This window comes from Bombina bombina, chromosome 8 (assembly GCF_027579735.1).
Source record: "Bombina bombina isolate aBomBom1 chromosome 8, aBomBom1.pri, whole genome shotgun sequence".
NCBI classification, from domain to species: domain Eukaryota; kingdom Metazoa; phylum Chordata; class Amphibia; order Anura; family Bombinatoridae; genus Bombina; species Bombina bombina.
Window position 1 is genome coordinate 320,709,082 of NC_069506.1, and position 14,830 is coordinate 320,723,911.

The 14,830-nt window shown below is 40.3% G+C and overlaps 1 protein-coding gene across 1 annotated transcript in view; it reads right to left on the reverse strand.

Moving 5' to 3' along the window:
• MFN2 (mitofusin 2) overlaps positions 1-14,830 on the reverse strand; it is a gene marked incomplete at its 5' end in the record, with an annotated part of 116,895 nt that overhangs the window by 86,649 nt on the left and 15,416 nt on the right. The window contains 2 exon segments of the mRNA XM_053691529.1: positions 2,493-2,504; positions 14,207-14,331. Of these exon segments, the coding sequence (XP_053547504.1) occupies positions 2,493-2,504; positions 14,207-14,331 (137 nt within the window).

Consider the following 14,830-nt stretch of genomic DNA (forward strand, 5'->3'; position numbering starts at 1 on the left):
ATGCTCTCTCTTGTTTGATTTTCGCAATCAATCGAGGAAGCAGCGGGAAGGGTGGAAACACATAAGCCATCCCGAAGTTCCAAGGTGCTGTCAAAGCATCTATCAGAACCGCTCCCGGATCCCTGGATCTGGACCCGTAGTGAGGAAGTTTGGCGTTCTGGCGAGACGCCATGAGATCTATCTCTGGTTTTGCCCCAACGTCGAAGTATTTGGGCAAAAATCTCCGGATGAAGTTCCCACTCTCCCGGATGAAAAGTCTGGCGACTCAAGAAATCCGCCTCCCAGTTCTCCACTCCCGGGATGTGGATTGCTGACAGGTGGCAAGAGTGAGACTCTGCCCAGCGAATTATCTTTGATACTTCCATCATTGCTAGGGAGCTTCTTGTCCCTCCCTGATGGTTGATGTAAGCTACAGTCGTGATATTGTCCGACTGAAACCTGATGAACCCCTGAGTTGTTAATTGGGGCCAAGCTAGAAGGGCATTGAGAACTGCCCTCAATTCCAGAATGTTTATTGGAAGGAGACTCTCCTCCTGATTCCATAATCCCTGAGTCTTCAGAGAATTCCAGGACAGCGCCCCAACCTAGCAGGCTGGCGTCTGTTGTTACGATTGTCCAGTCTGGCCTGCTGAATGGCATCCCCCTGGACAGGTGTGGCCGATAAAGCCACCATAGAAGAGAATTTCTGGTCTCTTGATTCAGATTCAGGGTAGGGGACAAATCTGAGTAATCCCCATTCCACTGACTTAGCATGCACAATTGCAGCGGTCTGAGGTGTAGGCGTGCAAAAGGTACTATGTCCATTGCCGCTACCATTAAGCCGATCACCTCCATGCATTGAGCTACTGACGGGTGTTGAATGGAATGAAGGACACGGCATGCATCCTGAAGCCTTGTTAACCTGTCTTCTGTCAGGTAAATCTTCATTTCTACAGAATCTATAAGAGTCCCCAAGAATGGAACTCTTGTGAGAGGAAAAAGAGAACTTTTCTTTTCGTTCACTTTCCATCCATGCGACCTTAGAAATGCCAGAACTAACTCTGTATGAGACTTGGCAGTTTGAAAGCTTGAAGCTTGTATTAGAATGTCCGTCTAGGTACGGAGCTACCGAAATCCCTCGCGGTCTTAGTACCGCCAGAAGGGCACCCAGAACCTTTGTGAAGATTCTTGGGGCCGTAGCCAATCCGAATGGAAGAGCTACAAACTGGTAGTGCCTGTCTAGGAAGGCAAACCGTAGATACCGTTGATGATCTTTGTGAATCGGTATGTGAAGGTAAGCATCTTTTAAATCCACTGTGGTCATGTACTGACCCTTTTGGATCATAGGTAAGATTGTCCGAATAGTTTCCATTTTGAACGATGGAACTCTTAGGAATTTGTTTAGAATCTTTAAATCTAAGATTGGCCTGAAAGTTCCCTCTTTTTTGGGAACCACAAACAGGTTTGAGTAGAACCCTTGTCCTTGTTCCGACCGCGGAACTGGATGGATCACTCCCATTAATAACAGATCTTGTACACAGCGTAGAAACGCTTCTTCTTTATCTGGTTTGTTGACAACCTTGACAGATGAAATCTCCCTTTTGGGGGAGATAATTTGAAGTCTAGAAGGTATCCCTGAGATATGATCTCCAGCGCCCAGGGATCCTGAAACATCTCTTGCCCAGGCCTGAGCGAAGAGAGAAAGTCTGCCCCCCACTAGATCCGGTCCCGGATCGGGGGCTCTCGGTTCATGCTGTCTTTGGGGCAGCAGCAGGTTTCCTGGCCTGTTTGCCCTTATTCCAGGACTGGTTAGGTTTCCAGCCTTGCCTGTAACGAGCAACAGCTCCTTCCTGTTTTGGGTGCAGTGGAGGTTGACGCGGCTCCAGGTTTGAAATTCCGAAAGGGACGAAAATTAGACTGTCTAGCCTTAGCTTTGGCTTTGTCTTGAGGTAGGGCGTGGCCCTTACCTCCTGTAATGTCAGCGATAATTTCTTTCAACCCGGGCCCAAATTAAAGACTGCCCCTTGAAAGGTATATTAAGTAATTTAGACTTAGAAGTAACATCAGCTGACCAGGATTTTAGCCACAGTGCTCTACGTGCCTGTATGGCGAATCCAGAGTTCTTAGCCGTAAGTTTGGTTAAATGTACTACGGCCTCCGAAATGAATGAATTGGCTAGTTTAAGGACTCTAAGCCTGTCCATAATGTCGTCTAGCGTAGATGAACTAAGGTTCTCTTCCAGAGACTCAATCCAAAATGCTGCCGCAGCCGTAATCGGCGCGATACATGCAAGGGGTTGCAATATAAAACCTTGTTGAACAAACATTTTCTTAAGGTAACCCTCTAATTTTTTATCCATTGGATCTGAAAAAGCACAGCTATCCTCCACCGGGATAGTGGTACGCTTAGCTAAAGTAGAAACTGCTCCCTCCACCTTAGGGACCGTTTGCCATAAGTCCCGAGTAGTGGCGTCTATTGGAAACATCTTTCTAAATATTGGAGGGGGTGAGAACGGCACACCGGGTCTATCCCACTCCTTAGTAACAATTTCAGTTAATCTCTTAGGTATAGGAAAAACGTCAGTACTCGCCGGTTACCGCAAAGTATTTATCCAACCTACACATTTTCTCTGGTATTGCAATGGTGTTACAATCATTGAGAGCTGCTAAGACCTCCCCTAGTAATGCACGGAGGTTCTCCAATTTGAATTTAAAATTTGAAATATCTGAATCCAATCTGTTTGGATCAGAACCGTCACCCACAGAATGAAGCTCTCCGTCCTCATGCTCTGCAAGCTGTGACGCAGTATCAGACATGGCCCTAGTATTGTCAGCGCACTCTGTTCTCACCCCAGAGTGATCACGCTTGCCTCTTAGTTCTGGTAATTTAGACAAAACTTCAGTCATAACAGTAGCCATATCATGTAATGTTATCTGTAATGGCCGCCCAGATGTATTAGGCGCCATAATATCACGCACCTCCCGGGCGGGAGATGCAGGTACTGCCGCGTGAGGCGAGTTAGTCGGCATAACTCTCCCCTCGCAGTTTGGTGAAATTTGTTCACATTGTACAGATTGACTTTTATTTAAAGTAGCATCAATACAGTTAGTACATAAATTTCTATTGGGCTCCACCTTGGCATTGGAACAAATGACACAGATATCATTCTCTGGGTCAGACATGTTTAACACACTAGCAATAACTTGCAACCTGGTTATAATCTTTTTTAACAAAAACGTACTGTGCCTCGGAGAGGTACTTAAACGATTAAATGACAGTTGAGATAATGAACTGAAACAGTTATAGCATCAAGTTTAAAATAACACAACTTTTATCAAAGGTTTGTTCCCATTAGTAAATAACTAAATTTGACATAAAAAATTATAGAGTAACGTTTTTATTCACAGTCAATAAAAATTCTCACAGCTCTGCTGAGAGAATGTACCTCCCTTCAAAGAAGTTTGAAGACCCCTGAGATCTGTCAGTGAACCGGATCATGCAGGAAATATAATAGTAGCTGACTGGAATTTTTTGATGCGTAGCAAAAGAGCGCCAAAAACGGCCCCTCCCTCTCACACACAGCAGTGAGGAGAAACGAAACTGTCACAATTTAAAGCAGACAACTGCCAAGTGGAAAATAATGCCCAAACATTTATTTACTCAGTACCTCAGCAATGTAAACGATTCTACATTCCAGCAAAAACGTTTAACATGACAATATTTATTAAAAGGATTAGTGACCTTTAACAGAGTAGTTCCGGTGAAAAACCATTCCCAGAATACTGAAGTGTATACATACATGTCATTATAACGGTATAGCAGGATTTTTTCATCAATTCCATTCAGAAAATAAAAACTGCTACATACCTCAATGCAGATTCATCTGCCCGCTGTCCCCTGATCTGAAGCCTTTACCTCCCTCAGATGGCCGAGAACAGCAATATGATCTTAACTACTCCGGTTAAAATCATAGTAAAAAACTCTGGTAGATTCTTCTTCAAACTCTGCCAGAGAAGTAATAACACGCTCCGGTGCTATTGTAAAATAACAAACTTTTGATTGAAGTCATAAAAACTAAGTATAATCACCATAGTCCTCTCACACATCCTATCTAGTCGTTGGGTGCAAGAGAATGACTGGGACTGACGTAGAGGGGAGGAGCTATATCAGCTCTGCTGGGTGAATCCTCTTGCATTTCCTGTTGGGGAGGAGTTATATCCCAGAAGTAATGATGACCCGTGGACTGATCGCACATAACAGAAGAAATACATAATGTTTCTAAATATACACACTAATAATCTAAATAGACACTAAGACCATAGGTACAAAAATGGACTGTACCAGCTGAGTAAGCCAGTTAGTCCCAAAAGAATGCTTTTTTGCACTGTAAATAAATTATGGAGATTAGTTCGCTTGATTACTGGAACTTGAGGTAGAAGAAAATATATACCAGGACTTAAAATATAACCTTTATTTATTTAATTTTAAAAAAAGACAGCATAAAGTATGTGTGTATGCTACCCTTGAAAGTGTTAAAAACACACTCTCTGTTGATTATTCAATCCTTAGCTTTTACAATACAAGGTATATGAAGCACTTAGTTATCCTGTTATGAGACCAAGATTATATTCTAGGTATATCTATTTGTTAATCTAACATAGGGCTGTATGGCCTTGTAAGTGGCCAATCCTTCAGATTACCACTAGGGGATATTGATATGTAGTATACCTATTATACTTTAGCTCTGTGGTCTTTATTGGTGAGTTTGCTCTTTAGGCATTTGAGCAGAAGTGTACAGCACAGCTGTAAATTGTAACTATTCACTGTATAAGTTTTGGTTCTTGTCTGATGAATCTTAGCAGGTAATCAGGACACAGTTATCGAATACTAATATACAAACTTCCAAATATATATATATGTTTGTTACTCTAGGTTTTGGAGATTACCTCTATGTCAGTTGCTACAATGCAAGGCTCATGCTTAATTATTTTGTTAATTTTGTAACTCAGACAGGTATTAATTAGATTCTGTTTGATTGTACATCTGCAGCTGCCCGTTGGGGTTTTCACAGACTTGTGCTAGTTTTAATTGAGGATAGTCTAAACTTGAAAATACTACACCTAGTGGTGTCTAATGATTATCGTTTTAGCATCATAATAAATTTTAAGATTTCACAACCTATCTATATCAAGTATATACTTTAATTAAATCTTGCTTATTACACTTTAATCCAGTGTGAACTCTTATATTCTGTCACACTACTTGTGCTTAAATGGTGCTGCAGCATTACCAAATTTCAGCTTGTGATAGCTGACACAATATATCAAGTATTATATCATATTATTGATACAGGATATCAAGTTAATAGTACGTTTTTACTCTGTACCCGTCTGTAATAGTATCCGGTATTGCTGTAACAATATTGTCTATAAACTTTATCCCTCTAGTATAAGTTAACACAGCGTTATCTGAATTTACAGCTGTGCTGTACACTTCTGCTCAAATGCCTAAAGAGCAAACTCACAAATAAAGACCACAGAGCTAAAGTATAATAGGTATACTACATATCAATATCCCCTAGTGGTAATCTGAAGGATTGGCCACTTACAAGGCCATACAGCCCTATGTTAGATTAACAAATAGATATACCTAGAATATAATCTTGGTCTCATAACAGGATAACTAAGTGCTTCATATACCTTGTATTGTAAAAGCTAAGGATTGAATAATCAACAGAGAGTGTGTTTTTAACACTTTCAAGGGTAGCATACACACATACTTTATGCTGTCTTTTTTTAAAATTAAATAAATAAAGGTTATATTTTAAGTCCTGGTATATATTTTCTTCTACCTCAAGTTCCAGTAATCAACCGAACTAATCTCCATAATTTATTTACAGTGCAAAAAAGCATTCTTTTGGGACTAACTGGCTTACTCAGCTGGTACAGTCCATTTTTGTAAATAAAGTTTTTTATATGCTTACGCACTGCTCCTTAAGTGTTCAGGTATAAATCTTAAATTGCATTACTTTAAGCAAAAAAATCAAAGTTAAGTAACAAAACACTTAGGCAGACAATTATTTAAGCTTCAAAGAATAAAGGTTCAAAATTTCTCCCTAAACATATAAGACCATAGGTACGTCTCCCCAAACTCAGGTAAAAAGATTAAACCCAGGTTAAAATCACCAAATGATCCGGTTTTGTATGTTGCTAATCGGTTAATCATGGAATAAAACCACCAGGTCCTTAATGCACTCCCAAAAAAGGAAAGCCCCAGAAAAAAGTACAATCAGAGATCTGGAAGGAAAGGAAATAAAAGTTTTTTCTCTTGCTTAATGTCAGGCATGCAGTTATAGCAGTAAAAAGAATACCTTTGCTATCCCATCCCTAAGAAATGAATATGTGATTAATGATATAATCAGATGCACCCCATAGGGGGTGGTATATATGTTGCAATGTCCGTGAAATTTAATACACATAGTTGAAAAGACAAGGAGTCTCAGGGACAGGATTAGCGAGCATCTTTGCAACATAGAAAAAGAACATTTATGCTTACCTGATAAATTTATTTTTTGACACGATGAGTCCACGGATCATCTAATTACCATTGAGAATATCACTCCTGCCCAGCAGAAGGCGGCAAAGAGCACCCCAGCAAAGCTGTTAAATATCACCTCCCTTCCCTCCCACCCCAGTCATTCGATCAAAGTAAAGGAGAGAAAGGAAGTAACAAGGTGCAGAGGTGTCTGAAGTTTATAACAAACCAACAAGCTGTCTATAAAACAGGTTGTGGACTCATCGTGTCAAAAAAGAAATACATTTATCAGGTAAGCATAAATTTTCTTTTCTTTTTAATGACACCATGAGTCCACGGATCATCTAATTACTATTGGGAATCAATACCTAAGCTAGAGTACACAGATGATATGGGAGGGACAAGACAGGAAACCTAAACGGAAGGCACCACTGCTTGAAGAACCTTTCTCCCAAAAGCGGGCTCAGCCGAGGCAAAAGCGTCAAATTTATAGAACTTTGAAAAAGTGTAAAGAGAAGACCAAGTTGCAGCCTTGCAAATCTGTTCCACAGAAGCTTCATTTTTGAATGCCCATGAGGAAGCAAAAGCCCTCATGGAATGAGCCATAACTCTCTCTGGAGGGTGCTGTCCAGCAGTCTCATAGGCAAACCGTATGATACTCTTCAGCCAAAAAGAAAGAGAAGTAGCCGTGGCTTTCTGACCCTTACGTTTTCCCGAGAAAACCACAAACAAGGCAGAAGACTGACGAAAATCCTTAGTTGCCTGTAGGTAAAATTTTAAAGCATGTACCACGTCTAAATTGTGCAAAAGCCGTTCCTTCTGAGAGGAAGGATTAGGACACAAAGAAGGAACAACAATCTCCTGATTAATGTTCCGGTCAGATACTACTTTAGGAAGAAATCCTAATTTAGTATATAAAACTACCTTATCCAAATAAAAAATAAGGTAAGGGGACTCATACTGCAATGCCGAGAGCTCTGACACTCTACGAGCAGAAGAAAGAGCAACAAGAAAAAACTTTCCACGATAACAACTTAATATCTAAGGCAGTGTTTTTCAACCAGTGTGCCGTGGCACACTAGTATGCCATGAGAGATCCTCAGAATGACAACAGTGTGACATATTTTTTAAATTTTGCTTGTTTTTTATTCTGGACCGTTTTTTCATTTTGAGTGAGATGACTGAGGGTAACTGCGCAGCGGCAGCTCACTTCCCCGACCCATGTTCACACTTGGAAGGAACCCCCACCCACCACAACACGTGTCTAGTGCCAGCTCTACACGCAGCACAACGCAACACTTCAATCCCCCATGCTTTACTCCTACTCCAGAACAGTTCCAGCCAGGTCACGTCACTCACGTTCCTTTTCAGCACAAGGAACATGATCAGAGGACTGGAGTGCGGGGGTGTCCCTCTTTCAAATTTTGAAATATTAGGAGGTATGGGACAGGCTCATCAGGCATCATTTACAACCATGACATATTGGCATTCATTCACAGACAATCATTATGAATGTCAATATGTCATGTATAGTTTGTAGGAGTCATGGCATGACAGCACAGTACAGTGTGTATATATATATATATATATATATATATATATATATATATATATATATATATATATATATATATATATATATATATATGCTATATTAGGCTCCAATGTGTGATTTTGTAAAATTTTGGGATGGTGGTGTGCCGCAGGATTTTTTTAATGTAAAGAAGTGTGCCACGGCAAAAAAAGAGGTTGAAAATCACAGATCTAAAGAATGCATAGGCTCAAACGGAGCCCCTTGAAGAACCTTAAGAACTAAATTAAGACTCCAGGGAGGAGTAACTGGTTTGAACACAGACCTGATCCTGACCAAGGCCTGACAAAAAGATTGCACGTCTGGTACGTCCACCAGATGCTTATGTAACAAAATAGACAAGGCAGATATTTGACCCTTTAGGGAACTTGTCGATAATCCTTTCTCCAAACCTTCTTGGAGAAATGACAAAATTCTAGAAACCCTAACTCTACTCCAAGAGTAGCCCTTGGATTCACACCAATAGAGATATTTACACTATATCTTGTGGTAAATCTTTCTAGTTACAGGTTTACAAGCCTGAATCATGGTCTCTATGACCGATTCTGAAAATCCCCACTTGGATAAAATTAAGCGTTCAATCTCCAAGCAGTCAGCTTCAGAGAAACTAAATTTGGATGAAGGAAGGGCCCTTGAAGTAGAAGGTCCTTCCTCAACGGAAGTCTCCAAGGTAGACGAGACAATATGTCCACCAGATCTGCATACCAAATCCTGCGAGGCCAAGCCGGTGCAATGAGGATCATCGATGTCCTCTCCTGCTTGATTCGAGCAATGACCTGAGGAAGAAGAGCGAACGGAGGAAATGGGTATGCTAGACTGAAGGTCCAAGGTACTGCCAGGGCGAATATCAGTACCGCCTGAGGGTCCCTGGATCTCGATCCGTACCTCGGAAGCTTGGCATTCTGCCGATGTCAGGGTTTTTTCCCTGCTTTGTTTGCCATGTGCTGCTGGCAGCCATTTTACTCGCCTCTCTTGCTGACTCTAGTGCATAGTGTGTGATGCTGCTCATTTCCTGCATGCCCTTTTATGGCCAGACTAGTGTACATCATCCGTGTGAGACAGGTTGCAGTCTCAGAATTGTGATGTCATCACTTATTATTTAAAGGGCCTCTGTTCAGTATGCTTTGCCCTTGAATTGTCTCAGACCTGTTTGTGAGAGTTCCTGTTCCTGTGTATTACTTGATTACTTGGCTGTCTGACGTCCCTCCTGGTTCCTGATCCCTGGCTTGCTCCGGACTCTGCTGTTCACCTTGTTCCTGATTCCGGCTTGTCTGACTATTCGCTTTGGCTCATGACTCGGCTCGTCTGACTACCAGCTCTGGTTTTGACTCCTGGCTTGTTATTTGATTTGTGGACTTTTTTATTATTTTTTACTATTACTAATTCCTAGCACCCTGACAGCCGAGATGCCATGAGATCCAATTCCGGCTGACCCCACTTGAGGATCAGGCTGGAAAATACTTCCGGATGGAGCTCCCACTCCCCCGGGTGAAAGGTCTGTCTGCTCAGGAAGTCCGCCTCCCAATTGTCCACCCCTGGGATGTGGATCGCCGACAGACAGCAAGAGTGGGTCTCCGCCCACAAAATTATTTTGGCTACCTCTGTCATTGCTAAGGAACACTGTGTTCCTCCCTGATGATTGATGTAAGCCACTGAAGTTATGTTGTCCGACTGGAACCTGATAAACTGGGCCAAGGCTAACTGGGGCCAGGCCAGAAGAGCATTGAAGATCGCTCTCAGCTCCAGAATGTTTATAGGCAGAACAGACTCTGACTGAGTCCAAACTCCCTGAGCCTTTAGGGAAGCCCCAAACTGCTCCCCATCCTTGAAGGCTTGCATCTGTTGTCACAATCACCCAGGAGGGTCTGCGAAAGCAGGTTCCCTGGGAGAGATGATCCTGAGACAACCACCATTGAAGAGAATCCCTTGTCTCCTGCTCCAGTAGTATTTGTGGAGACAAATTCACATAATCTCCGTTCCATTGACTGAGCATGTTTAACTGCAGAGGTCTGATGTGGAAACGAGCGAACGGGATGATGTCCATTGCCGTCACCATCAGCCCGATTACCTCCATGCATTGAGCCACAGATGGTCGAGGAGCGGACTGAAGTGCTAGACAAGAATCGAAAATCTTTGATTTCCTGACTTCTGTCAGAAAAATCTTCATTGATAGGGAGTCTATTATGGTTCACAAGACGGTTACCCTTGTATTTAGAACTAATGAGCTCTTTTCCAAATTTACCTTCCATCCGTGAGATTGCAGGAAGGATAACATTTCCGTATGGGACCTTGCTTGTTGAAAAGATGGCGCCTGGACCAGGATATCGTCCAGATAAGGCGCCACTGCAATGCCCCCTAATCGGAGCACCGCCAGTAGGGATCCCAGAACCTTTGAGAAAATTCTGGGAGCTGTGGCAAGACCGAAAGGAAGAGCCACGAATTGGAAGTGTTTGTCTAGAAAAGCAAACCTTAGAAACTTGTGATGATCCCTGTGAATGGGTACATGCAGGTACGCGTCCTTTAAATCCACTGTTGTCATGAATTGACCCTCTTGGACCAAAGGGAGAATGGAACGAAAAGTTTCCATCTTGAAGGACGGTACTCTGAGAAATTTGTTTAGACTCTTGAGATCTAAAATTGGCCTGAAGGTTCCCTCTTTTTTGGGAACCATGAACAGATTGGAATAAAACCCCAGACCCTGTTCCTGCATCGGAAAAGGAACTATCACTCCCAGGTCGAAGAGGACTCTTACACAGTGTAAGACCGAATTTACCACCTCCTTGCTCTTAACGTAGGCAAAGAGAATGACTGGGGTGGGAGGGAAGGGATGTGATATTTAACAGCTTTGCTGTGGTGCTCTTTGCCGTCTCCTGCTGGGCAGGAGTGATATAGTAATTAGATGATCCGTGGACTCATTGTGTCATTAAAAAGAAAAGGGAATTTAGATACCCATCTGTACAGCCATTTTAGGGAAATTCATGGAAACAGCTTGAAAGATATAAACTACTGGGGATTGTTCAAATTAAAAGGCAAATTGGAGAGGGGGGGGGTTATGAAAATGAACCTCTGAAAAAAGAGGCAGAGTTCATATATAACTTTAATACAATCCACCCAAATGGGTGGAATTAAGAACTAGATATTACACCGTTCCTAACTTGAGAGTTGTGGTTGAATATCTTTGGGAATGTTTATGTCAGATACCCCTATCCTCACCTGAAAATTATAGATTAATATTTAGGATGATTATGTTGAGCATTAGCATTATTATTAATAGGTATATATAAGAATTTTAATAGACTAGATTTAGAGTATTTAGATATTCCTGATAAAGTTTGAACATTATGTATGTATAATAAATGCAAATTCTCGACCTGTATGGTCTATATAAAGGAACTGTCAGCAATAGATGACGTACGCCAAGATAATAGACAATAAACTGTTCCTGTTTTTATATACATTTTACAATTCCAGTTATATTGAGCTAAATAATTAAAAATAGGAGATCACACTTATTTTCATAAATTTTGTACATTAAATATTTAAGATTTTTAGGATTGAATAAGGAAGTAATTTTAATTTTATTTATAAATATTAACATATGAGTTGAAAGAAAAGATGAGCCTGGAAAATAACTACATAAAATACCAAATATACCATTTAACAGACTGAACCACCTTTAAAGAATAAACCACCTTTACAGGAAAACAACTTGGATGTTTTCAGAATGAACCACCAACAAGATTGGACTGCAAGGGATTTAAATCCGTTTACAACTGACAACCAACCATCTTGGAAAATCCCACATACAGGTGAAACCCTTAGAAGGCAGAGGAAGTCAGTTTGATAACACTACACAGCTTCATTTATCCCCTCTGAGTGAGTGGAACGGAAACAGCCCATAACTATAGGATGAAAATGTGGGACAAGGTTGGGACCCTGCGTACGAAAAGTACTAAGTCCAGAGGCAAGGAGGACCGTGCTGAAGGTAAATACCATAACGGACTGCTACAGTTTAGTACATGCGCAAGTACAGGAGTCATCGATAAAGGAGTGTGAAAGTCGCATCTACAGGCAAACGGACAAAAGGTATTAAGATAAGGATTTAGACTGAAGTTTGTTTAAGGCAACGGATACAAGAAACTGTGTTGTCAATTGATACAACTGTATCCACAGACTTAAAAGGGACAGTCTAGTCCAAAACAAACTTTCATTATTCAGATAGGGCATGTCATTTTAAACAATTTTCCAATTTAATTCTATTCTATCACCAATTTTGCTTTGTTCTCTTGGTATTCTTAGTTGAAAGCTAAATCTAGGAGGTTCATATGCTAATGTCTAAGCCATGAAGGCCGCATCTTAGCTCAGCGCATTTTGACAGTTTTTCACCACTAGAGGGTGTTAGTTCATGTGTTTCATATAGATAACACTGTGCTCACGCACGTGGAGTTCCTAGGAGCCAGCACGGATTGGCTTAAATGCAAGTCTGTCAAAAGAACTGAAATAAGGGGCAGTTTTCAGAGGCTTAGATACAAGGTAATCACAGAGGTAAAAAGTATATTAATATAACAGTGTTGGCTATGCAAAACTATGGAATGGATAATAAGGGATTATCTATCTTTTAAAACAATAAATATTGTGGTGTAGACTGTCCCTTTAAGGTCTATGTGCATTTGCAAATGGCTTTCCTTTTTTGAGAGTGCATTAAGGATCTGGTGGTTTATTTCCATGATTAACTTTTAAGCAAAATACAAAACCGGATCATTTGGTGATTTTATTCTGGGTTTGATCTTTTTATCTGAGTTTGGGGAGATGTCCCCCCTTAGTGTCTATTTAGATTATCAGTGTGTATTTTTAGAAACATTATGTATTTTAGTAGATAAGTCAGAACTTATTTCAGGAGAACTCATTTAACGTAGAATATGTTGGAAGATGTGCATCATTATTGAGACGTTTTTTAGTTAATATAATAACATCCCTTGTTTTTTTTAACAACTAATTAATTTTATCAAAAGGAATTCTAGAGTATAATCAATTAATTTTTTAGCGTGCATTGCATAAATTTTGTACATTGATTTCCATTTTTGCTCTTTGTGGTACATTCCCATTTGTAATGAAATTGTAAGCCCTTTTTATGTATATATTAAGTTGGTTTTAATATTTTATATACAGTAGAACCGGAGGAGGAGACATAGTAGTATAAATTATCTCTTTGCTTTAGAGCGCCCTTTTTAAACATTGTTTGCCTTGTTCGTGGTTTCCCCTATCTAGGAAGGAGATAGGAAATTAAGAGTGGCCATAAGAGTGGAGTCGATTTTTTGCGCAGCACTCTTTTTAAACTATTTAAAGGGATAGGAAAGTCAAAATTAAAAATGTGGCTGATTCAGATAGAGCATGTCAATTTAAGACACTTTTAAATTCTCTTCTATTTTCAAATGAGCTTCATTCTCTTGGTATCCCTTGTTGAAAAAGAATACGCACATATCCTACACTAGTGTGATCTAGCTGCTGATTGGTGCCTGCACACATTTGTCTCAATTGGTGCTCATCTAGCTGCCAGTAGTGCAATGCTGTTCTTTCAGCAAAGGATAACAAGAAAATGAAGCAAACTTGATAATAGACGTAAATTGGAAAGTTGTTAAAAACTGGATGTTCTATCCGAATCATGAAAGAACATTTTGGGGTTTCCTGTCCCTTTAAACAGTGGTGATCTGAGCTACAAAAATGGTAGGATTAAATGCTCAATGCAGACTTTATTTATCCCATTTGCAATACTACTTATAGCATGACTAGCATGACATATTAAAAAACAGGCCAGCTGCATGTTTAACTTTATTTAAAATAGGTGCTTTACATATGAAATGTGACAGCCCCATTACTCTTCTTTTGTAGCACATTCCCTTTCTCATGTAGGACCCTGATTTACTTAAAGGTTTCCATCTTTTAAAGAACTGAAATCCCTTAGAAAGTTCTCAGGCATGAAGTCGGCAATCCTCCCAAGCATAAACACAAGCCAGGCCTTGATAAGATTATACAGTTATCCATATACTATAAAACTGCGAGAGGGGAGAATCCCATGGAAAGCAGATTAGACGCTCACTGTACCTGTCCATCAATACAAGGTCATCCTTAAGCAGGGAACACTTAGAATTAGGCCACATGACACTGACCAGAGAACCAGAATCCAGCAGGTCATCCTGATGCAATGCGTGAGCGAGCTGGTTGACAGTCTGGGATGAAGAGCAATGCTATAATTATCCAACTGGCAAAACATTCCAAACATACACATTTAATACAAGACTTGACAAATCCCAGGGCGGTGCGACACTTAGGTCTATCCTTGGGTTCCATTTCTGGAGGATATTTTATAAATATATAATCAAAGAGCATACTATGCCCTCTTATTTGTATGTTTATTGATTCCAATTAGCCACTATATTTTAACCCAATCTTGGGCCTTTATCAAGAAGAGCAAATGTAAAATGATTCTAACAAATTATGATACAAATTTAAAAACAGATTGAATATTATATTTTTTAAATGATGTGGGTTGGGGGCATTTAATGTAGACATTTCATTCCTTTTGACATTTCAGTGTGGATATAAAATCTTGGCCTCAACCCTATTGATTTTTTGCTATTAAATAAAGCCTTTTTTATGTATAAAAACATTCTTGTGTGTGTATGGTGTTTAACCCTTATATTATATAGGTGGCGCAAATCTGCTGTT